At 45.2% G+C, this 26,308-nt stretch overlaps 1 protein-coding gene across 1 annotated transcript in view; it reads left to right on the forward strand.

The window, feature by feature from the left end:
* Window positions 1-26,308, forward strand: part of NTS (neurotensin) — a 52,072-nt gene that overhangs the window by 6,459 nt on the left and 19,305 nt on the right. Inside the window, exon 3 of the mRNA XM_030214854.1 lies at window positions 24,133-24,194. Within this exon, the coding sequence (XP_030070714.1) occupies window positions 24,133-24,194 (62 nt within the window). The remainder of the gene's footprint in view (window positions 1-24,132; window positions 24,195-26,308) is intronic.

The following is a 26,308-nucleotide window of genomic DNA, read 5'->3' on the forward strand; positions in this document are numbered from 1 at the left end:
GGTAAGATAGATGACTTTTAAAATTCGGAGGGAGGGGGCCTAGAACTTGAACGGAGGGAGGGGGGCCTGGAACTGGGAGGGAGGGAGGGAGGGGGGCCTGGAACTCGGAGGGAGATGGAGGGGGGATGAGGGAGGGGGGAATGCACCATCTGTAAAAAAAAAAAAAAAATTCAGCACCCCCAATCATTTTGAAAAGTTGTCTCCTATGCCCGTAACTATGCCACTGGAGCAGGATGCTGAGAACCAAGTCCCACTGTAGAATTTTGTAATTTTGTTCTAATTATGAACCCTCCAGGGGCAGGAAAATACCTACTGTAACTTCCCCTTACTCAGTTCAGTAGAGAACGGTTCAAGAGGAGCACCTCTCTATAACCTGGCTGTGCCAAATACCAGGTAAGTTTGCACTTGCTGCACAGCCAGTTCATGAGGGTGGGGGGGAGGCACTTACCTCCATCCATGTGAAAGACAGCCCAAGATGCTTCACATTTGCTGGATTGGGAAAAGACTGTGCATAACAAACAATATGTCCTAGCATGCTTGATGGTGGCGGGAGTTGAAGATTCATTCTAAGGGCAATAATGTCACATTTGTTCCTCATACTGAATACTTATAGAATATGCAAAGATATTAACTTATAGAGTAAACAGTAACAAGAGCCCAATTGCATTCCATTTTCAGATATTCTAAATGTTGTGATTAACGATACACTGGATACTTGCAGACGGGATATCCCATTCACATTCACAATTCACAAGTATAATCCTCTCACGAATAACTCACTTACTGAGGATAGGGCTTCAGATACTCAGCTCTAGCATATATTACTTAGCTTGAACCGAGACGCTCAGCCGTCACTTCAAAAGATATTTCTCTTATATAAGTGAAAGCAACTGGCGATTATGCTCACAAGCCCAAAACCTCAGTCTGCGAAGCCTATACGTTATGCTTGGCTAACTACCCCTCTATATAAGGGAGTACTTAACTGCCGTGCGATATAAGTTCTCAGTGGGTGCGCCCGACAGCGAGCTGCTGTTTCGCTAAAACGCTTCTTAAGGAGCCGAACCCATCTGTCTTTCTGAGATCTCAAAGTGCAGCCATTTTTCCAATCTGAAGCTGCATTCCGTTTGTATTAACAGAATTAATGTGTGAATGAAAACGAGGACGGGAACTGACCCAACTCCAACTTTTCCGTTCCTGATTGAAAGAAAAAAAAAAGTTCAAAACCCAGCATCATTGAAGAGAAAACACATTTCATTTTGCTTTTTACCTTGTCTTAAAATCAATTCTGATTCTTGGCATGGGTGACTGATATAAAATATTTCCGAATTAAAAATAGATTCTTGCATTTTCTTGTCTAAAAGGGATTAGCTTAATAGATGCTTAAGATATTCTGAAGAGTATAATTAGCATCAGCTTTTTCTAATGATTCACAGTACAGCTCGCTTTCTTTATTTTTTTTTTTCTGATTCTTGAGAGCTGTTGATGCAAAGTTTGCAAAAGAAATTACCAAATATAATAGGGAAACAGCTTCTGAAATAGGATCAAGCAAAGGTGACTGTTCTTCTGACACCACTTACATACTTTGTAAACTATTAAAAGTTGTACATTCCAACAGGCGATTTGCAAGAGAGTTCAAGATATTGTAGCCACTCGGGTCAATGCAATTCTTTTCTATTCAGCTGCCAAACAGGTGCTCAAGGATTACCCTTGCCAAAGCAATTGCAGCTTTTCATCAGGCTATATATGTCTGCTTTGTACATTTTATATATTTATTTATTGTTCGTTTCTACCCCACATTTCCCCACAAATGCAGGTGCAATGTGGCTTGCATGAATTATAAAAAGAAGAAAAGTACAATACAAGAATGCTACAGAAGTAACATAGAGGGGCATAATCGAACGAAAACGTCTATCTCCATGGGCGTTTATCTCCAAGAACGGGTCCGTGAAGGGGCGGACCGAACCGTATTTTCGAAAAAAAATAGACGTCCATGTTTTATTCGACAATTTGTGAGCTGGGCGTTTTTGTTTTTCAGCGATAATGGAAAATGAAAGCGCCCAGCTCAAAAACGAATAAATCCAAGGCATTTGTTCGTGGGAGGGGCCAGGATTCGTAGTGCACTGGTCCCCCTCACATGCCAGGACACCAACCGGGCACCCTAGGGGGCACTTTTACAAAAACAAAAAAAAAAGGTAAAAGAGCTCCCAGGTGCATAGCACCCTTCCCTTGTGTGTTGAGCCCCCCAAATCCCCCTCAAAACCCACTGCCCACAAGTCTACACCATTACTATAGACCTAAGGGGTGAAGGGGGGCACCTACATGTGGGTACAGTGGGTTTGGGGGGGTTGGACGACTAAGCATTAAGCAGCACAATTGTAACAGGTAGGGGGGGATGGGCCTGGGTCCACCTGCCTGAAGTCCACTGCACCCCCTAACAACTGCTCCAGGGACCTGCATACTGCTGCCAGGGAGGTGGGTATGACATTTGAGGGTGAAAATAAAAAGTTGTGAAACATCATTTTTTGTGGTGGGAGGGTGTTAGTGACCACTGGGGGAGTCAGGGGAGGTCATCCCCGATTCCCTCCAATGGTCATCTGGTCATTTAGAGCACTTTTTTGGGACCTGTTCATGTGAAAAAAGGGTCCAACAAAAGTGTCCTAAATGTTCGCTAAAAACGCCTTTATTTTTTTTCGATTATCGCTCTAACGCGTACGTCTCTCCTCGGCTGATAACCACACCCCAGTTCCACCTTCGCCACACCTCCGACACGCCCCCATCAACTTTGTCCGCATCCGCGACGGAGTGCAGTTGAAAACGTCCAAAATCGGCTTTCGATTATACCGATTTATTCGTTTTTGTGAGATAAACATCTATCTCTCGATTTGGGTCGAAATCTAGGCGTTTTTCTCTTTCAATTATAAGGTGGATAGTAACATAGTAGATGACGGCAGAAAAAGACCTGCATGGTCCATCCAGTCTGCCCAACAAGATAAACTCATATGTGCTACTTCTTGTGTATACCTTACCTTGATTTGTATCTGCCATTTTCAGGACACAGACCGTAGAAGTCTTGGCCAGAACTAGCCCCACCACCCAAACACCAGCCCCGCCTCCCAATCTCGGTTAAGCTTCTGAGGATCCATTCCTTCTGCACAGGATTCCTTTATGTTTATCCCACGCATGCTTGAATTCCGCTACCGTTTTCATCTCCACCACCTCCCGCGGCAGGGCGTTCCAAGGCAGTTGTTGGAAGGAGGAGGAGGTGCGGTTGGAAGCTCTGCTAGTTTCCAGAGAGGAAGGGAGTGAGGCCAACTCCTTGCCCCACCATGCGGCAGGCCCGGGGGGAGCATGCCTCAGGAAAGGCCCAGGCTCTGGGGCCTTCGGGGGCCCGGGTCCTGAGGGCCGGGAGGAGTGGTTCCCTCGCTGGGAAACCCCCGGAAAGGAGGGAGAGGAGCCCTGTAGATCGAAGGGCACTGCAACCCCAGGGCGGAGGTGTGAGCAGCGGCCCTCCCACTGCCTCGCAATATCTGGAAGGTGAGGGGGGAAGAACGCTGGAGCTGGCTCAGAAGGAGAGTTTGGAAGACCCGGAACGGGTAGTGGATGTAAGGCGGCCAGAGGCTGGGGAGAGTGAGGAGAGCGAATCCTCAGATGACGATGAGGTAGACTTGGTGGAAGGCTGGTATGATCCGGACGACCCAGCAAGCAGGATAATTGCTATTGTGAGGCGCATTAAGAAGGAAGAAAAAGAGGTGGTCGAGCTGGGGAAAAGAGTTAAGATGGCGCACACGATGTGCAGGTTAGCCCCCGAGGAACATAAGCGGATGTATGAGAAAGAAGAGGCGCGGCTAGTGAAAATGCTGGCCAGAAAGGAACGGTTAGTGAGAAAGTTGAAAAGGGGCTCAGGAAACCCGCTGCAGGAATTTTATTGTAACCGGGATCGGATGTCCTCTATGCTAACACCAGGAGGTGCAGGGGGGCTGGGATCCCGGCAGGAGCAGGCAGGGGTTCACAGTCCCTCCCCGTTATCCTTCATGAGGCAGCTGGCCACACAGTCCGGTGTGGGGGAGCAAGGAACAAGTAAGAAGGAAAAACAGCAAGTCCAGATACTGGAAGTAGCAGATGGGAACATAGAGTGTGCCCTTTACACAGCGGAGGTGGAGGTACCTGGAGATGATGATGGCATGGGGGACCAGGCGGATGAAGAGGCACCACTTGAGGGGACGGTGCAGGTGAGCCACGGAAGGCAGAAGCCGTCATTGCTGTTGGTGGAGGAGTCCGGACGGATTGCTGAGCAGCTGGAGTTGACTGGGCATCAGAATCCTCGCCCACTAAACACGGAGGAGAGAGCAGTTGATGCTGGGAAGGCAGAGGATGGAGGCCTTCAGGGCAGTGGACACGGAGAGCGGACTGGTCACCAGTCGGCGAGGGATGATTCCTCACCGGGTGCAGAGCAGGCTGGGAGTTCTTCGGCCTAGTGGTTAGGGTGGTGGACTTTGGTCCTGGGGAACTGAGGAACTGAGTTCGATTCCCACTTCAGGCACAGGCAGCTCCTTGTGACTCTGGGCAAATCACTTAACCCTCCATTGCCCCATGTAAGCCGCATTGAGCCTGCCATGAGTGTGAAAGCGCAGGGTACAAATGTAACAAAAATAAAATAAAATAGATACTATTGGAGATTCTACATGGAATGTTGCTATTCCACTAGCAACATTCCATGTAGAAGGCTGCGCAGGCTTCTGTTTCTGTGAGTCTGACGTCCTGCACGTACGTGCAGGACGTCAGACTCACAGAAGCAGAAGCCTGCGCAGCCACATTGGTGATCTGCAAGGGCCGACTTCTACATGGAATGTTGCTAGTGGAATAGCAACATTCCATGTAGAATCTCAAATAGTAGCAACAGTGGAGGAGTGGCCTAGTGGTTAGAGTGGTGGACTTTGGTCCTGGGGAACTGAGTTCGATTCCCACTTCAGGCACAGGCAGCTCCTTGTGACTCTGGGCAAGTCACATAACCCTCCATTGCTCCATGTAAGCTGCATTGAGCCTGCCATGAGTGGGAAAGCGCGGGGTACAAATGTAACAAAAAAAAAATAATAATAATTTCCAAAAATTACTGAAAACCAACCTATTCAACAAGGCATACCACAAAGATCCATCCTAAATACCAGTAAACAAAATTTATACCAGAACTACACAAAACGGAACTCTGTATTCTTGATTGTTTAAGCTAATCTATCATGATTGAATTTTAACCCAATACCTTTTATTTCTTATTACGAAAATGAACTCTCTGTACCTGATTACCTAATCCACTCTGTCACCTCCATTATAACTATGTATTTCTCTTTCCAGAATTGGTGATCACCATTACGGAACAATGTAAGCCACATTGAGCCTGCAAATAGGTGGGAAAATGTGGGATACAAATGCTACAAATAAACAAATATTAAGATGTGATAACTGCAAAATTTAGCACACTTTAGCAGTGCCATAGCGAGGGCGGCTGACACCTGGGGCGGTTTGCTGCTGCGCACCCCCCCTCGGCGCGCGCACCCCCTGGAGCGCATTCTTACCACTAGCGTAGGAAAGGGGCGAGTGGGAGGGCCGCTCCGCCCCGAGTGCACGTCGCTGGGAGCTGCGTCGGCTCCGCTGGTTCCCTTCTCTCTCTGCCCCAGAACAGGAAGTAACCTGTTCCGGGGCAGAGAGAGCAGGGAACCAGTGGAGCCGACACCCCCCCAGCGACGTGCACCCAGGGAGGACCGCCCCACCGCCCCCCTCCTACGCCACTGCACTTTAGTATAACGATCCGTAAGCAGTGCTTTTTTTTTTTCTAAGAAAAAAGGTACCAGTACTTGTGCAGAGGCAACCGTGGGGGGAGGAGGAGTAACTAGGGATTTTTGTTTTTTCAGCTAGTAGGGTGTATACAGCTGTATGACCCAGAACTGCTCTACCTGGAAGATGGCTGCTTCTGAATCTGAAGGCCACAGTTTTGAAGCTGACTAGGGCACCACTGGGTGGGGGGATAAGCAGAGAGATTTTGAGTGAGAAACATAATAGGGTGGATAGGATATTTTTGAAAGCTGGGAAAAAGGTGCTGGTACAGGTGAATACTGGCTTAAAAAAAAGTCCTGCCCTTAAGTATTTAAGAAAAGATATATTATTGGCCTGATTTACAAAGGTTCTTTCCTACAGACTCAGAAGGGAAAAAATAGCCCCAGTAAATCACACAAATGGTCACCAACCCCCTCCCACCCACAAAAAAACACACACACATTTTTTCCAGCCTCAAATGTCATACCCAGCTCCATGACAGCACTATGCAAGTCCCTGGAGCAGTTTTTAGTGGGTGCAGTGCACTTCAGGCAGGCGGACCCAGGCCCATCCCCTCCTACCTGTTACACTTGTGGTGGTAAATGGGAGCCCTCCAAAACCCACCACAAACCCACTGTACCCACATCTAGATGCCCCCCTTCATCCCTAAGGGCTATGGTAGTGGTGTACAGTTGTGGGGAGTGGGGTTTGGGGGGGCTCAGCACACAAAGTAAGGGAGCTATGCACCTGAGAGCAATTTTTGAAGTCCACTGCAGTGCCCCCTAGGGTGCCCGGTTGGTGTCCTGGCATGTGAAGGGGACCAGTGCACTAGGAATGCTGGCTTCTCCCACGACCACATGGCTTGGATTTGGTTGTTTTTGAGATGGGCGTCCTCGGTTTCCATTATCGGCGAAAACTGAGGTCGGCAATCTCTAAGGTCGGCAATCTCAACATTTAGGTTGACCTAAATGTTGAGATTTGGGCATCCCTGACCGTATTATCGAAACGAAAGATGGGTATCCATCTTGTTTCGATAATACAGGATGCCCTGCCCCTTCACCGGGACATCCTTAGAGATGGGCGCCCTTAAAGATGGGTGCCCAGTTCGATTATGCCCCTTACCACCACCCATTGAGGTGGTGATAAGGGCTCCCGCGCTAACTTGACAGTAACCAGGAACCATGCAGCAATGCTCGATTACTGCCAGGTTACCACCATGCAAGCCATTTCCGGGGGTTTTCTTTTTCCCCCGGAAATGGCGTGATCTCAGGGCTGGACTACCACCAGTGGCCGCCTTGGGCCAGCAGCAGTCCTGAAAGAGCAAGCTATAAACCCGCATTGGGCTTACCACCGGTCTGTAAAAGGGTCCCTTAATTGACAGTAATTATTAGTCACGCATGAATCCGCCCTATGCCCTATTTTATAAGATATGCACCTAAATTTCATAACATGCAACTCTAAGGGGGGCGTGGCCATGGGAGGGGCATGGGCAAGTCAGGGACATTCCCAGAATTTAAGCACCATCTTATAGACTAATATCATTTATGTGCCTAATTACCATTAGTTAGTAACATAGTAGATGACGGCAGAGAAAGACCTGCATGGCCCATCCAGTCTGCCCAACAAGATAAACTCATATGTGCTACTTTATGTGTATAACTGGCCTTGATTTGCATCTGCCATTTTCAGGTCACAGACCGTAGAAGTCTGCCCAGCACTAGCCCCGCCTCCCAACCACTAGCCCCGCCTCCCACCACCGGCTCTGCCACCCAATCTCGGCTACGCTTCTGAGGATCCATTCCTTCTGAACAGAATTCCTTTATGTTTATCCCAGTAATGGTACCAGCATTTACATCGGGCTTTGGCAGGCATAAGTACCACTCCCAAAGTTAAGTATGAAATTCACGCCAAGCTAGCATTCTATAAAAGTTGTTCTGTGAAGTGCCCCCTTTGCAGAATACTAGCTTATTGTGGACCATCCCGTCATCTAACTTTGCACACCGTTTACTGAATTTCCCCCACAGTGATGTATATAAGAGCTGTCACTAATAATTAATTGAACAATTACGTTATTAAGAGTGCAAGGTTCCAACTATCTTTTCAACAAAATAATAACGAAAATTTTGATTCAGTGGGGGACGGAAAAACTTGTTTACACAAAACTATTTAACCCTTGGCTTAGTATCACGAGACAAAGATTATATTTATTTGGAATAGATTGTTTAAAAAGGTATTAACCCATTGATACAAAATTATGACCGGATTTCCGCAATCATTTCTACGATCCCTCTTTCGATGTGTTTTCCTGGCTGATTTTCATTTAGGTAGAACTATCTGAGCTTATCAATGTTAACACGCTATGGTTACAGAGATTTCAATGGTTATCATAATTAGAAATGTGCAATTTTCCAGTTAATCACATTCAGAATAAACTTTGTGACTAAGGAATTTCAGAATTTTCTGACCTGTTCAATATGGTTTTATTCTGCTACACTTCAGGGGTAACGTGATAGACTTTTAACATAGATATTCAAAATAGAAAGGTATGTTCGACATGCCTGCTGTGAAATTCCTAAAAGTGTGCTTAGCGGGAAGATAATGTGTTCATCTCTGCCTAACTTTTTTGATAAATGCCTTTTAGAATGAGTGTAAAGCCTTTTCTCTCAAACTTCTATGGCACCATCTGGTGGCTAAAGAGACGTGTTTGCCCTGTTAGTACATCAGAATACATGGAAATAAAGATGAATTACAAAACAAAATGTTTGGCTATGAGAACGGGAAGGCTAGCTCCTGAAATCTACTCAAGAAATATGTTCAGTTCCTCTAATAAACAGATTTTCCATTACATTATTTCTTGTTAACCTTTGTTTCTATATCATCAAGTGAAGAAACATGCTCAGATGCTTTTTCAATGAGCCATCTGCAAATCAGCTTTTTTTTTTTTAACAAATTACCTGCTTCGTCCTTTTAATGTTGCCTTCCTTGTCTGTGTACTGTTATGACTGAAGAAGCTAATGCTACTGAAACATAAGGTGAAGATGCTCTGTATTACTTTATAGTATTTTGTGTGTGTGTGTGTGTTTATGTTTATCGCCAGTCTTTACAAAGTAGTTTTCAATAAAAAGAATAACATCGACTAGAAAATGGTCACAGGAAAACAAGACAGCTCAGGGGCAGCGGAACTCCTTTTTGGTTGGAGAACTGAAGGGCCCTTTTACTAAGCCGCGTAAGTAAGCGTCTACGCGTGCCCAGTGCGCACCAAAATGGAGTTACCGTCTGGCTACCGCGTGGCTCTTGCAGTAATTTCATTTATGGCATGCATCCGATACGCGCGTCCGAAAAATAATTGTTATTTTTGGACGCACGTATCAGATACGTGCCAAGTGGCATTTGACGTGCTTAGGTCATTACCACCCGGTTATCGCGTGAGATGTTACCGCTAGGTCAATGGCTGGTGGTAAGGTCTCAGACCCAAAATGGGCACGTGGCAGTTTTCATTTTGCCGCATGTCCATCTTCGTCAAAAATTTAAGGGAATCTTTTACTAAGGCGCGCTCACGATTTTAGCGTGCGCTAGAATTGTGGGCGTGCTAAACGTTAGAGATGCCCATAGGAATGCATTGGCGTCTCTAACGGTTAGCACGCCCACAGTTCTATCGCGCGCTTAAAACGTGAGCGCTCCTTAGTAAAAGACACCCTAAAAAAGGCACTTTTTGCAGGTGCGCTGAAAAATGATTCTGCGTGCACCAAAAACATGTCTACGCTATTGCACGCCATTTTCAGCACACCTTAGTAAAAGGATCCCTGAATAAACTATTCTTTGGCCACGCCTCCATGCTCTCCGGCTACCAATGCTGTTTTGGGCCAACTATGGTTAAGAGGTGTTCCTAGTGACCCACCCCATTCTGCTGCCTATGAGACAGTAAAAAAAAAAAAAATAGTTGAGAAGGTGAAAAATTAGGAGTTACATGTCATGATCTCTATCCACTGTAAGGCTAATTCTCAGGCCTTCTCAAATGCCTGGCTGAAGAAATGGAGTTTAAGAATGGTCATAAGTACATAAGTATTGCCATACTGGGAAAGACCAAAGGTCCATCGAGCCCAGCATCCTGTTTCCAACAGTGGCCAATCCAGGTCACAAATACCCGGTAAGATCCCAAAAATGTACAAAAACATTTTATACTGCTTATCCCAGAAATAGTGAATTTTCCCCAAGTCCATTTAATAACGGTCTATGGACTTTTCCTTTAGGAAACCGTCCAAACCTTTTTTAAACTCCGCTAAGCTAACCGCCTTTACCACATCCTCTGGCAACGAATTCCAGAGTTTAATTACACGTTGAGTGAAGAAATATTTTCTCCGATTCGTTTTAAATTTACTACATGTAGCTTCATCGCATGCCCCCTAGTCCTAGTATTTTTGGAAAGCGTGAACAGATGCTTCACATCTACTGCACCACATCTGTCAATGAAAACAGTTGTTTCTTCCAATAGTGTCAGAGGAAAACCCCAGTACATGACTGGTTGGCAACTTGAATGATGGAGCCTTTTTTGTGTGCTTGAAATCCCTCTGGCACTCAAGGAAATGAGTCCATTTAAAATGCTTAGCAAAGAAGAAAAAATTAGATATGAAACATACTTTCTTTACAGAAGTTGTGCAGAAAATTAGGAGCAAATCTCTATTGTAAAATACAATCACCGGGTTCTTAATTGTTACAGTAAATTGGAAAAAGTACCTTGGGAGAATTGCTGGTTCTTCTGCACTCATTAACTCACAATGATCTCTGATAGCTATATAAAGTGCATTTTCTTAAAGCTGAGCCCCAGCACATCTCGTTTCAGGTACTTGGATGTGATTGTATGTGAATACTGTGAGGGCAGCTCATGTACACTGAAAGGGAGAAAATAAAAGCCAAAGATAACACTTGAATTTATTTTGGACATCATAGTACAGAGAAAAGTGTTCCTGGAACCCCCCTCCCTTCCTAAAACTTGAAAAGTGATTTTTTTTCACCCACTCTGCGGAAACTTGGAATGGCGTAATGCAATCAGTGACTGGTATCATTATTCCTCTGGAAAGAGGTGAATTCAGGGGGACGGAGAAGGAAGAAGAGGGGTGGAGAATTCACTGAGAGATAAGTGCTATACTCTTGTGACATCATCTAAGGGCTTATATAGTTCAGGAATGGTGCAGAGCTTCCCTTATGGTTCAGCCAGAGAAACAGAATCAGATTGAGGTGGGGAAGAGGCTGCAGTGTACTTGTCCCTTTTCTCCTATTCATGGACTTTACTTCTTAAGGAGATTTGAGACTGCAAAGATGAAAATCCAGCTGGTGTGTGTGATGCTCTTAGCTTTCACCTCTTTTGGTTTGTGTTCAGGTATGTACACCTTTCCTCTCAGACCTTTTAGATGCTAAGGGGGTTGGTTGCTTTTCTCTAACCATATGTGTAGATTTTATATTTTTTTTATATCACAATGCAAGAGAGAGACGGTCTGGCATGTTTTTTTACTCTTCTGAGAACATCAGTTCATATTCAAATTAAAGCTATAGCTGTGTAGAGTTAAAAGCACAAAAACTGTTTTAAGTGTATGCACATATAAACATCTTGGTTTTTTAAAAAAAATTCATTTGCATTGCATTTCTATGTGTATTATGTTGAATTTCTTGACATGGTTTTTGAAGTCTGTGCATGCATTTAAAATATTCAGTACATTGTATAACATGCATTCCTAATCTATGTATGTCTATTAAAACAGTGAAATGTTCTTCTTAAGTACATAAGTGATAATCTCTCACTTTTCAATAACAAAAGGGCTGTGAGTTTACCTATTCGGGTGTTTTGCAAATTGTAGTGTTTAATAAGAGTTTTTGTAGATGTTATATGATATGTATATACGTATAACGTAGAAAACATAGTATATGATAGGAAGGCAGTTTCCTTCATAATCAATTGATATTGTTCTTAGAAACCAGATGTATTAGAAATATTTAACCATCTCTCTGACCTCACGTGCAACTTTCTTCAAATCAATCACCTTACTTTCTAATTCTTCCTACTTTCTTAATCATCTATATGTTACAACTTTGCCTTACCCTTCACTACCAATTATAATGTTCTAGTACGTATTGCGTTGTCATTGCAAGTAGTAGACCATGCCATACTTTGTATTGTTGTTCGAATATTTTTACTGCTGTTGGCTACTGCTCATGTTTGATCTATTCTTACTGTACACCGCCTTGAGTGAATTCCTTCAAAAAGGCGGTAAATAAATCCTAATAAATAAATAAATAAATAAATAAATAATGTGTGTCCTAATAAATTAGATTTATATTGCTAAAAGAACTGAAAAATCAACATATCTTGCACGGTAGTGAATCTGATGTTTTATAGAATATGTAAAATAAACATAAAATAGAGAAGTGGATCATAAAATGCATTTTTTTTAATTAAAAAAAATATATATTATAATGATGTCAAAATAGAATAGCTTGAATTGATTCAAGTTGTAAGATTAACATTAGGGGCTCACGGTATAAGAAAAATGAATACTTGAGCATAACCTTTCTATGAATAAGTGATGTGAAAATATTCTTCAAAGTCTGATCAATGAAACTAGAGAAAGCTACAAACTGTACATTTTTCTAAAACTGCTTTACCAAAAAGCAATAACAATGGTCCAATCATGTACAAGTTCTTTGACAGAGACAGGTGTTTTCACACAGGAGAGAACAGGGTCAACCGAGAACACAAGGGTCAAAAGATAGCATTGTATAAAACTTTGCAGCTGAGTCAGGTGTCCTTTTACCGAGCTGCGGAGAAAAAGGGCCCCATGCTAGTGGCAGGGGCCGTTTTTCCCATGTGCCAGGGCCCTTTTTACCGCAATGGGTAAAAAGACCCCACACAACTATGGCCGTGCGGTAAGAGAACTCTTACCGCACGGGCATGCGGCGGGGAACCCTTACCACCACACATTGAGGTGGCAATAAAGGATCCCACAGTAACCCGGTGTAATCGGGCAGGCGTGTGGTGATGCCTGTTTACCGCCAGGTTACCGCTATGCAAGCCATTTCTGGAGGGGGGGGGGGTCTTTTTCCTGTGAAAATGTCTCATGCTCGGGGTGGAACTACCACCGGCAGCTGCGTTGGGCTGCCGGTAGTCCCGATTTAGCATTCGCTAAGACCGCTTTGGGTTTACCGGCGCTTTGTAAACGCCCCTCTTAATGAATAGCTGTCTATCTCTGATGGGGAGAGAATAACTTATTATTTTGTTTCTAATTCACACCTTTTAAAGTCTTGCAAAATACCTTCACGTGGTGACCTTATTGTACAAAACCCATAGCAAATCTCATCAATGCAACACCACATAGAAATATGGTAGGAAAGAAAAAGAAGAATATATTTACTGGTTAGATATCACCCAGGATAAAAAGGAGCCTGCCCTTAGCTTACACACTAGGGATAAAGATGGTGGTAGCTAAAGCTTTGTAGCGCCAGCAATGACGGCACGGTAGGGGTGGGATGTACCACCAGGCTGCTGCGGTAGCCTGGTGGTACTTCTGTTATAGCGAGTAGTAAGCCCACGTTAGGCTTACCGCCACTCAGTAAAAGGAGTCCTAAGCCATTTGGGACATTGGGGTGATATTCATGAGGAGATTACCAGTTAGGGAAGGTTTCTGCTTCATTGTCTCTTACTGACTGGTTGATCCATGGATTTTCAGCGGGACATACATGGAGACTGCCATGGCACTCTCTAGTTAGCATTGGGGCATTCTGAGGGTGGAGTCTGGGCAGAACCATGGCTGTTTTCAGTCCACCAACAGGGTAAATGTAAGTACATGGAGTGGAGGAGTGGCCTAGTGGTTAGGGTGGTGGACTTTGGTACTAGGGAACTGAGGAACTAAGTTCAATTCCCGACACAGGCAGCTCCTTGTGACTCTGGGCAAGTCACTTAACCCTCCATGGCCTGCCGCATTGAGCCTGCCATGAGTGGGAAAGCGCGGGGTACAAATGTAACAAAAATAAATACATAAGTATTGCCATACTGGGAAAAATCCAAAGGTCCATCAAGCCCAGCATCCTGTTTCCAACAGTGGCCAATCCAGGTCACAAATACCTGGCAAGATCCCCAAAAAGTACAAAACATTTTATACCGCTTATCCCAGAAATAGTGGATTTTCCCCGAGTCCAATTTAATAATGGTCTATGGACTTTTCCTTTAGGAAGCCGTCCAAACCTTTTTTAAACTCTGCTAAGCTAACCGCCTGTCCTAATGCTGTCCTAACTTTATCCAGGCAGTTACCCTGACAACTTCTATGTGCAGCCTGGATTAGGCCTGACATTGAATATCCAGGTCATTTTCTGCCCCACAGTATTTAGTTGCTTTGAAATTGCTGACCACAGCAGGCCCCCGGAAGAACACCAAGAAGTTTCGCCTGGATTTAATCAGGATGTGTATGTTTGTCTGTAGATTACACATCTGTTTGGATCTGACTGGAAACACCCTGATCCGAATTCTCATGTCCCACTTCTAATTTCTACAAATGTCATTTTACTAGGACACCAAATGAAAAGTTATTAAAGGAGAACACACAGACAGCCGAACGCACACAGAAATTTCACGAGCTTTCTTTCCCTTTGGAAAGTAGAATTAAAATATTATTGCTTACCTAACTATTATTGAATCACATAATGGACATAACACAACTCTTCCGTTCTCCGATTCCCGAATGTGGCTGTGCCACATGAACTTGATCTTACCACAACATCACCCTGTATTTGTTCACACCGGAGCCTGCAAAGGCCTCTCCGGTACTATGTAAGCCACATTGAGCCTACAAATAGGTGGGAAAATGTGGGATACAAATGTAACAAATAAAAATAAATAAATAACTTTGTAGAAGACATTGAAGGGGTAATGGAATAAAGTACACACAGTTATTTGCTGATTATGCATACAAGTCATTAGAATAATTTCACTCACTCAGCACTCAAAAATATTCAATTCTTATCCATGACCTCAACGGCGACTCTTTTCACATGAGATAACTGCCCATGACTCACCCGCCTCCTCATTGGTCAGGAATCCTTTATTGCAGGCTATTTACTTCCACTAACATATTAAATGTTCTCTTATCTTATATGTAATCAAGAGATAGCTAAAAGCTACTTAGCTTTTGTATCAAAACTCCAGATCCGCTGTCTATATGGTCCATGTTTTGCCAGGCACTAAGCCTCAGCTACTTCAGGGTGCAGACCAGTGGCGTAGCTACGTGGGGCCACAGGGGACTGGGCCCCCGTAGATTTGGCCCTGGACCCCCCTTCCGACGACCCTCTCGACCCCCCCCCTCCTGCCGCCAACCCGCTGCCACCGTTGCCTACCTTTGCTGTTGGGGTACCCCGCCAGCCGAGATCCTCTTCTTCCGGCACAAGGCTTCGTTCTGTTTATGAGTCTGACGTCCTGCACGTATGTTTAGGACGTCAGACTCAGAAACAGAACGAAGCCTTGCGCTGGAAGAAGAGGACCTCGGCTGATGGGGGTTGGGGTCCCCCACCAGCAAAGGTAGGCGACGGCAGGGGCAGGGGAGGGTTGGCGGCGGGAGGGGGGGTCGAGAGGGTCATCGGCAGGGGGGGTCAAAGCTGGTGGTGGCGGCAGCAGCAGGGGGGTCGGCAATAGCAGGGGGTGTCGGCAATGGTGGAGGAGGGGTGTCGGCGGCACCGGGGGTGGGGGGCTAAAATGTGCCCCCTCACCTCGGGCTCTGGAGCCCCCTCCTGCCGAAGTCTGGCTACACCCCTGGTGCAGACCTGAATGCCAGATGCCAACCTTTCCTCAAATCATCTTTGAGGAAAGGGTTCGCATCTTGCCTCTGAGGAAAGGTTGGCATCTGGCCTCTGAGGAAAGGTTGGCTTCTGGCATTCAGGTCCACTCCCTGAAGCAGCTGAGGCTTAGTGCCTGGCGAAACATGGTCTGTGTAGGCGGCAGATATAGAGTTTTGATAGAAAAACCTAAGTTTTGGTTCAGGATATTCCAATACAAATTCTAAGTGCAGATCTCAAAAAGGGGTGTGGCCACGGGAGGGACATGGGTGGCTTGGGGGCAGTCCTAAAAATTACCCCGACAGTTATAGAATATGCCCGATCTCCACCCATAACAAGGGTAATTTATCTTCAGACTTTAATACCATCTAAATCTGGAGACAACCAAGTTGTTGTGGATGGAGGAATGAACCTGACATCTTTTCTTGAATCCTCCCTGGAAGTGGTTACACAGAGGACAACTGCACTAGTGACATTTGCTCTTGAGATAGACAGGGAGATGGTATTGAAGTTGTTTTTTAAACATTTAGATTCGATGTTTTTTGGTTCCAAAGTTAGGATATTTCCGGATCTCGCTAGAGATACTCAATATAGACGTAAGGCATTTTTGGCATTACGTCAAAGAACTTTAAATCTGGGGGCAACGTTTACTTTAAAATTTCCTTGTATCTGTCGTTTTATTTACCTTCAGAATAGTTACCAGTTTATGGATCCAAAACAACTCGAAGATTTTTTGTTAGCTAAAGAGGCTGAGAATGTTAATGTTAAAGTTTAGAATCTCATATGGGCACTGAAAGATAGTTTGAGAATGTACCCGGAATATGTAACGCTCTGAAAAAAATATATTTAATTACCTTAATTTGTTACCTTATCTAGGATCTAGTTAAGTATTTCTAACTTTGAGGTCGATGTAACAATGATTATTTCTTTTACTGAGACATTTATTTTTGTCTCAAGTATAGACTGCTTTGTTTAAAAATTGAATTAGTTTCTTTTTATGCTTCTTGGATAAATAAAAAAAAAAAAAAAGAATATGCCCGATCTGTGCCTAAGTTTGGCGTGGATATTTAGACCAGGTTTTAGTTGGTGTAAATGGTTGTGCCCAAATTTGAGTCATGGGAATAGGGCCAGTGGTGTAGCCAGACCTCGAGGTGGGAGGGGGGCAGCCAATCCCCACCAGCTGAATCACTGCCACTGTAAATACCTTGACTGGGGAGGGGGTCCCCAATCCCCACCAGCTGAAGCCTTCGTCCAGCACTGGTCTCCGGCGCCACTGCATTACCTGCCCTGCTTTCTCTTCCTCTCACGTCCAGCATGCCTGCTTTTAGTGAAACTGCTGAATTTCACTAAAAGGAGCGTGCTGGGCATGAAGGGAAGAGAGAGCAGGGCAGGGAATGCGGCGGTGCTGGAGACGAGCGCTGGACGAAGACCAGCTGGTGGGAGTTGGGGCCCAGAGCAAATTTGGAGGGGCCCAGGCCCCCAAAGGCCCCACATATCTACTTGTAGACCCTTGAAACGTGGAGTCCCTCAGGGATCTCTACTATTTAGCTATTTCCTTTGATCCATTTCTTGTGGCAGATTAACTTATGGAACATGATTTATGCAAATGCCACAAATATTTTTTCCTACTAAGTTGTTCTTCTAGTTGTGTTGACTCAATCAATGAAGTGTCGTCAATGAGTGGAGGTTGGATGGATGATAATTATTTGTCATTTTAAGAAGAACAAGCTTTTCTGAGTTAGGCCATGGAGAATTGACCCATCTTTAGTGACTGTTTTGGTTCAGGATATCCCAATACAAGTATCAGGTATCGTAAGAAATGTGGGGATTTATTTAGATGACGATATTTTGCTAAAAGAGCAAGTAAGTATGATGCTAAAGACTGCCTTTTAAAATTTATTTATTTTATTTATTTATTTGTTGCATTTGTATCCCGCAATTTCCCACCTATTTGCAGGCTGGCATATGCAGTGTTTATTGGCCCCCAATGACTTTTGTATTGAGCAAAAATCCACAAACTATCTTAGTCTCGATGAATGCAATAGAACTTATTTGGATCTCCCGCCACTTACCTCCACTCATTGCAGCTACTAGAATGTTAACAAGAGTGTTTGGGAGATTTTACTCTGGTTTTATGCTTCTTACAATGGTCACTGATTGCTCAGTGAATACATTGTAAGATAGACTGGTTGATCCCTAAGGTTCTGAGAGATGATACCCATTTGAATAATTTATTGTGGTGGCATTCTCTTTCCAAACCTTTGCTCTTGGATAATGGGCTATTGTTGGAGGTAGCATCACTGAAAATTGTCTATAATACTGTCTACAGCTTTCTTAGTAGCCACTCCCACTCTGTAGAATGAGTTGCTATGTGAGATTCGGACGGTTGTGGGTATCAAATGATTTCAAAAACTATTGAAAGTCTTCTTTTTTACATAAATATTGGGAGTCAATATTCAAAAGGGTTTAATCGGACAGGAGAGGCTCCTGTCCAGTTAAAATCTACTGAACTGAGCCATTAGACGCTCAGGGGCCCTTTTACGAAGCTGCAGTAAAAGGGGGCCTGCGCTGGTCAAAAACACATGCCGAGGTCCCGTTTTACCATAGAGGGTAAAAGGCAGGTCTTTGGTTTTTTCAAGAATGCGGCCGTTTTGACTTACCACCATCCATTGAGGTAAGGGTTCCCGTGCTAACTCAGCTGTAACCAGGCAGCATGCGGCACTGCCTGATTACCACTGGATACTCACCGGTACTACAAAAATTGAAATATTTTTGCATCGCTGGAAATGGCACGCCCTGGGGGAAGGAACTACCGCCGGGCTGCTTTGCAAAAGGGCCCCTCAGCTTACAGTATTCTGTAAGTTACATGCAAACGTGGACACCCTGCCCATGGTCCACCCTCAATTCGTCCATATGAATGCTCGTCTGACAATTATGCACCTTGGTAGTTTATCGCATAATTCTAACATGTAAGTGTGCGCTTACCCACTTGGATGGCAGTTTTCTATAAATTAGGTGAGCAATAGCTGATGACGGGGTAGTGGCTGCTACAGGGTCTCCAGAGCCAGCACCATCCTATTTCTCTTTCAGGAAGGCTTTGAAGACTTAACTCTTTGATCAATAGCTTGGTACTATGTTAACAGTTTTAGATTACTTGTTCTATTATGCATCTTCTATTTCTTGTAATGTAAACCACTATGAATCTTTTTTGGACAATGGGAAGTATATAAGTATATCTTGTGAAAGTCTATGACTTATCCCGGGGCTGTTGAGGCTCAAATTTATTAAGAAATAATATACTACCGTGTTTCCCCGAAAATAAGACACTGTCTTATATTAATTTTTGCCCCCCCAAAATGCGCTAGGTCTTATTTTCAGGGGCTGTCTTATTTTTCGGGGAAACATCGGGGTTGGATCGGGGTTGGCCCGCCCGCCCTCCGTCGCTCCCGGAACTAACCTTAAACGCCTCCTTTCACCTTCGCAGCAAGCAGCAGCAGGGCAGGCCACTCCTTCCTTCCATGTCCCGCCCTCGCTTGACGTAACATCCGTGAGGGCGGGGCACGGAAGGAAGGAGAGATCTGCACTGCTGCTGCTTGCTGCGAAGGTGAAAGGAGGCGTTTAAGGTTAGTTCCGGGAGCGATGGAGGGGGGGGGGGCCCCGGCGACCTCGGGTGGGGGGGGGCGGACTTGTCCGGCTCTCGGCAGCCCTGCTTGCAAACAAAAATTTGCTAGGTCTTACCTTCGGGGGAGGCCTTATATCTACCAATTCAGGAAAACCTCTACTAGGTCTTATTTTCGGGGGATGTCTTACTTTCGGGGAAACAGGGTAGTGGCACACTGTTTCTCAACTTTTGAGAGCAATATAATGTTTTAGATTTTTGCACTCATTTTTTGCTCTTCCATTGGTATTTGTGAGTATCTAAGACTCAAACAGAGTAGAATAGATAGCAGTGATGTATATAGCCTGCTGTCCAGAAAGATAACTAGATTAAGTTAGGACAGATGATTTCCAGTTAGCAAACGGAATATCACGGTTAACCAGATAACTTCTAAATCTGCCCGAGCTCTGCCCCATATCAACCCAGCACAATGAGGGAAAGTCAATAACTGATGGTGCACAGTAGAAACTTATTCTGTAAGGAAACTAGATGCCTAGGTTTTGTTACTGAATACTATATAAGTGTAAGGCCCAACTGCAGCAGGGAGAAGGGGGTGACATAGAGGGGCGTAATCGAACGGCGCCGGCAAAAATAGATGGCTGGCCATCTTCGGGGCCGGCTCCGTAAAGGGGCGGAGTCAACCATCTTTTTGAAAAAGATGGCCGGACATCTATTCTGTCGATAATACGGTTGGGGCCGGCTAAATCTCAACATTTAGGTCAAATGTTGTGATCGCCGGGTTTAGAGATGGCCGGCTTCAGTTTTCGGCCATAATGGAAACCGGGCCTGGCCATCTCAAACCCGGCGAAATGCAAAGCATTTGGTCGTGGAAGGAGCCAGCATTTGTAGTGCACTGGTCCCCCTGACATGCCAGGACACCAACCGGGCACCCTAGGGGGCACTGCAGTGGATTTCAAATATTGGTCCCAGGTGCATAGCTCCCTTACCTTGGGTGCTGAGCCCCCCAAATCTCCCCCAAAACCCACTCCCCACAACTCTAGACCACTACCATAGCCTTAAGGGGTGAAGGGTGGCACCTACATGTGGGTACAGTGGGTTTTGGGGGGTGGGTTTGGAGGGCTCCTATTTACCACCACAAGTGTAACAGGTAGGGGGGATGGGCCTGGGTCCACCTGCCTGAAGTGCACTGCACCCACAAAAAACTGCTCCAGGGACCTGCATACTGCTGTCAGGGAGCTGGGTATGACATTTGAGGCTGGCATAGAGGCTGGCAAAAAAATGTTAAAATTTATTTTTTTTTTTCGGTGGGGGGGGGGGACCACTGGGGGAGTAAGGGGTGGTGATCCCTGATTCCCTCCGGTGGTCATCTGGTCAATTGGGGCACTTTTTTGAGGCTTGGTCATTAAAATAAATGGACCAAGTGAAGCCGGCGAAATGCTGGTCAAGGCCGGCTTTCTTTTTTCCATTATCTGGCGAAGCCGGCCATCTCGTAACCACGCCGATTTGTGTCGGAAGATGGCCGGCGATCTCTTTCGAAAATAAGCTGGATAGTATTCTGTAAGTTACTTTGATAAGTGGGAGTCCTGCCAATATCCCACACCTGCTTTGCCCCGCATATGACCCCTTGAAAATACATGCTATGGAAGTTAAATAGGTATTTGCAGAATAGCTCTTAGGTGGAATGCTAGCATATACGGGCCCAAAATTCAGCTGGCAGAGATCAGCATTTTGCTGACCATTGCCGATGTTCTGCCCAGAAATTCAATGCCGGGACATGTTCAGCCTTCAGCCCTGAGAAGAGGCCTTTTTACTAAGGTGCATAAGCGCCTACGCATGTCTAACACGTATCAGTTTGGACCTACTGCCCAGCTACCGCGAGCCCGGGGCAGTATATCCATTTTTTTACGCATATCCAATACACATGGCAGAACATATTTTTTATTTTCTACCACATGGCGCTAACCGGGCGGTGATTGGCAGTACCACCCAGTTAATGCGTGAGACCTTACCACTAAGTGAATGGGTGGCGATAAGATCTCAGGCCCAAAATGGACACGCACCAATTTTTATTTTGCCGCATGTCCATTTTTGGTTTTAAAAAAGGCCTTTTTTGCAGGCGCGCTGAAAAAACGCACCTGCATGCATCCAACAGTCACGCCTACAACAGTGCAGGCCATTCTTCAGCACATCTTAGTAAAAGGACCCCTGAATTTCTGGGTTTGCAGAGCCGGCTAACCCCCTAGCCAATTAAGTACAATATTCAGCACCTAACCAGCTATGGGGTTACCGCATAAGGATAGGACTGACTTTTCTGTGGCCCCATTTATTCAATTAGCCTGGCCAGTTAAGCCAAATGTTGACTCTGCCCTTGGAACGCCCCCAAAATAGCTGTTTTTTTGAGTTTGGTGTTTTTCAGCAGCACTAAGGGCCTTATTCTATAAAAGTTATTCTCCTAAATTTACACTCCTAAAATTTATGGTCCTATATTTATGAGAGTAATTTATGCTCCAAAATAGATTATGCTTGTAATTTAGGAGAATAAGGCTCTAACTGGTTAAGTAATGCTGAAAATTAACGGGTGATTTAACGGGCCTGGAGCTGTTTCTGAGTGGTAGAATTGCTTTGAATATCGACCCCTACATGCCTAAGAATGCACATTTGTGTCTATAATGAGTATTCTACATAAACATCTATGTTCGTATAATATTATAGACGGTGCATATTTTCTAGCAAAAAAGGTGCCGGCATTCAAATGCCAGGCCACCCTTCAGGGGTGGGGTGATCACTGAGGGACCCACCCCACCTTAGCCAGGCCCCCTGCAACCAGTCACAGAATCTATGACAAGGCAGAATTGGTGTGTAGAGCCTGAGCTCTTTCATTCAAACGTGGGGACCATGGGTCAATTTTATCAGACAATGGAAAAGGTGTCGGTTATCGGTACCCCCAAGAATCCCCTGAAAAAAAGCTCTGGTTATAGAAATGCTCCCACAAATATTGCCCTAATGGCAGGAGGTAGTAATATAGAGGGGCATAACTGAACGGGGCCGGCCATCTCTAACGCCAGCCCTGACAAGTGGCATACCCGACTGCATTATCGAAACAAGATGGCCGGGCATCTTTCATTTCGATAATACGGCTGAGGCCGGCCAAATCTCAACATTTGGCCTGCCCTTAGAGATCGCCGGCGTTAGAGACGGCCGCCATTGGTTTTCGTCAATAATGGAAACTAATGGCGACCATCTTAAACCCCTAGGTTCTCATTCTACTGTAACCTAACACGTAGGCATCAGTAGTTCCACCAGGCTTAGAGCTGGATTAAGTGTGGGTGCCTAAATGCGGTGATGAAGCAATGTATTCTGTAAGTCACTTGCAAATGTGGGAGACATGAGTTAGAAATGAGGTGTGAAGCTAATGATGAGCATGTTAAACTCATATGTAGAGTAAGATTTAGAACCTCCCCGTCCAACGAATCGCTGCTGCCGAGGATGTGCCCATCACCCCGCCCCTTTCGCGCCATCGCCACGCCCCCGGTCGCCCCCTCTTCCCCCATCACCTTCCCTCCCCCCTGTCACCTCCCCTCCCCTTACGCTACTATCCCTGGTGGTCTAGACGTACCTGTTCGCTCGGGGGGCGGGAAAGAAACAGCCCCCGCTTTCCTGCCCGGAGCGCTGCTGCTAGCTGCCCTGCTGCATCCTGTGCGAGTCCGGCTCTCGGCGTTTCAAAATGGCCGCCGAGAGTTGAAGCAGCCTTGCGAGCCGGACTCGCACAGGATGCAGCAGGGCAGCTAGCAGCAGCGCTACAAGCGAACAGGTACCTCTACACCACCAGGGATACTAGCGTAAGGGGAGGGGAAGGGAGTCCCGTGCCCGCTAGCGCCCGTTTCATCACAGGCAGAAACGGGCCTTTTTTTTACTAGTAATTTATAATAAAGAACAGTCAAAAAAATAATTGCACAAGCATACGGCTACAGATCTACTAAATAAATTTGTCCCCGTTATGTCTACGGGGAAAACATTTCATACATCTGATTAATTATTATAAATTGGCACAATTCTTCCCTTTCACATACTCTACAGAAGGAAATATTGGCACATTTCTAAACTCTTTAACACCTATATTATCTATAGAGAAATGTGCTGAAAGCCCTCCAATTGTGGAGGAACACAAGGGTAGACTGGTAGGGTGGGGGACAACACATTCCTCCCTCTCCAACCCCCGTGCGTGCATGCTAAACATTCATTTGCTGGTGGGGATTCTGAGGCCCCACCAGCCAAATAAATGCAGGTGCCAGAGCCCCCCCCCCCCCCCCCCTTCATGCTGTTTCCATAACACCTTCAGCTGCCGACACCGGGACTTCTCACACACGTTCTGGCATGCCACCAACTTCTGCATGAAAGGAAAAGTGTGAGGAGGAGGTGATCGGCGGCACTGTATCCAGGGGTGCTGCAGTTCTGGAGGGGGCCCGAGCTCAAAGTGGGGTGTGAGGGCCCAGGCCCCCAAGGCCTCTCCGTAGCTTTGCTACCAGTGCTGATAAAAATATTGGACAGATTAAAACCCTGCTTAGAAGTTCCTAGAGTTTCAATAAGGATTTTGCAGAAAAGATTAGCTGACCATGCTGAGATTCTCCGACAAAAGAGTTCATCAGCCAAATCGTTTCATTTCTGAAAACAGCTGCCTTTTAAGCAGATGGTATTCAATAAGCTTGTTCTTGATAGGGCTGTTTTCATAGAAAGCACTCATCCTGAAATGTCAATTATCACATTTATCTTCTGTAATAAGAGCATTGTTGGTTAGCTAATTTTGACCAAGAGGGTGCTATGAGGCGTCTTTAATTACTGAATTGTTAACACAATTTGGATGGTTATTCTATCTATTTATCATTAACTTACAGATTCCGAAGAGGAAATAAAAGCATTAGAAGCAGATTTACTGAACAATGTCTACACATCAAAGGTGAGCAGTTTTGTTCTGGTCAGCTAACACGCCACAGCTAAAACCTCACTGTAGCCATGATAGCTTTTGATTCTATAAAATAATAAACTGGCATTTGGAGGAGTAGCCTAGTGGTTAGTGCAGTGGACTTTGATCCTGGGGAACTGAGTTCCATTCCCACTGCAGCTCCTTGTGACTCTGGGCAAGTCACTTAACCCTCCATTGCCCCCAGTACAAAATAAGTACCTGAATATATGTAAACCGCTTTGATTGTAGTTGCAAAAACCTCAGAAAGGCAGTATATCAAGTCTCATTTCCCTTTCCCCCTTTCCCTTATGACATCACAATATCAGAAGTGAGCCAAGTATCGGGCAATCAAGCCATTGTGAGCCAATGTGACATCACTGATGAGGTTGGCTCTTATTGGTGGAATGAGTGGAGGAGTAGCCTAGTGGTTAGTGCAGTGGACTTTGATCCTGGGGAACTGAGTTTGATTCCCACTGCAGCTCCTTGTGACTCTGGGCAAGTCAATTAACCCTCCATTGCCCCAGGTACAAAATAAGTACCTGAATATATGTAAACTGCTTTGATTGTAGTTGCAAAAACCTCAGAAAGGCGGTATATCAAGTCCCATTTCTCTTTCCCTTATGACATCACAATATCAGAAGTGAGCCAAGTATCGGGCAATCAAGCCATTGTGACATCACAGATGAGGTTGGCTCTTATTGGTGGAATGAGTGGAGGAGTAGCCTAGTGGTTAGTGCAGTGGACTTTAATCCTGGGGAACTGAGTTTGATTCCCACTGCAGCTCCTTGTGACTCTGGGCAAGTCACTTAACCCTCCATTGCTCCTGGTACAAAATAAGTACCTGAATATATGTAAACCGCTTTGAATGTAGTTGCAAAAACCTCAGAAAGGCAGTATATCGAGTCCTATTTCCCTTTCTAGATACATTTGTGTGAAAGTAAAAGATGGGACTCAATGTTGATTTAATACAGTGGTTCTCAATCCAGTCCTCAGGGCACCCCAAGCCAGCCAGGTTTTTAGGATATCCACAATAAATATGTTCTGTCTTCTTGGCATGCAAATCTATCTCATAGTCATTGTGAATATCCTGAAAATCCAACTGAGTTGAAAACCACTGATTTAATTAACAAATTAGAGCATGCGTTTTTGTCATTACTCGTTACAGTTTCTTAAACAAAGCTCTTTGATTTTGTTTATGTAGGAGCAATTATGTGATAATGACTGGTTCATAACCAGACTTTGGGGGGTCGCCTAGGTTGCCAGCTTCTGGGGGTATCAAAGGGAAACCACAGTCAGAAACTCAGTAGGCCCCAGAGCTGCTTTAACCACCTATGGGGCCCGGGGCAAGATTTTGTGGATGCCATCCTTTCTTCTAGTGGCACAATTTCCTTAGCCCCCTGTCAACTAAGGGGAAGGGAAGGGAAATGGGACTTGATATACCGCCTTTCTGAGGGTTTTTTTTGCAACTACATTCAAAGCGGTTTACATATCATATACAGGTACTTATTTTGTACCAGGGGCAATGGAGGGTTAAGTGACTTGCCCAGAGTCACAAGGAGCTGAAGTGGGAACGGAACTCAATTCCCCAGGATCAAAGTCCACTGTACTACTAGGCTACTCCTCCACTAGCAACATTCCATGTAGAATCTTCAAATAGTAGCAACATTCCAGAATCACAAATAGTAGCAACAGGAACATTCCATGTAGAGTCTCAAATAGGAAAAGGGAAATGGGACTTGATATACTGCCTTTCGGTGGTATTTTGCAACTGCATTCAAAGCGGTTTACATATATTCAGGTACTTGTTTTGTACCAGGGGCAATGGAGGGTTAAGTGACTTGCCCAGAGTCACAAGGAGCTGCAGCGGGAATTGAACTCAGTTCCCCAGGATCAAAGTCCACTGCATTAACCACTAGGCTACTCTTCCACTCCTTTTACTGAGGGGTCCTTTTACTAAGCCCAATACAGGAAGTACCACCAGGCTTCTGGTAAAAAAAAAAGCGGACCAAATTTTTGCTACGACCGCCCTTCTTTTTTTGATTATCAGCCAAGGGCGGTCATCTCTTAAGCACGCCCCGACACGCCCCTGTCCCGCCTTCGCTACCCTT

The sequence above is a fragment of the Microcaecilia unicolor genome, chromosome 9, assembly GCF_901765095.1.
Source record: "Microcaecilia unicolor chromosome 9, aMicUni1.1, whole genome shotgun sequence".
Lineage (NCBI taxonomy): Eukaryota > Metazoa > Chordata > Amphibia > Gymnophiona > Siphonopidae > Microcaecilia > Microcaecilia unicolor.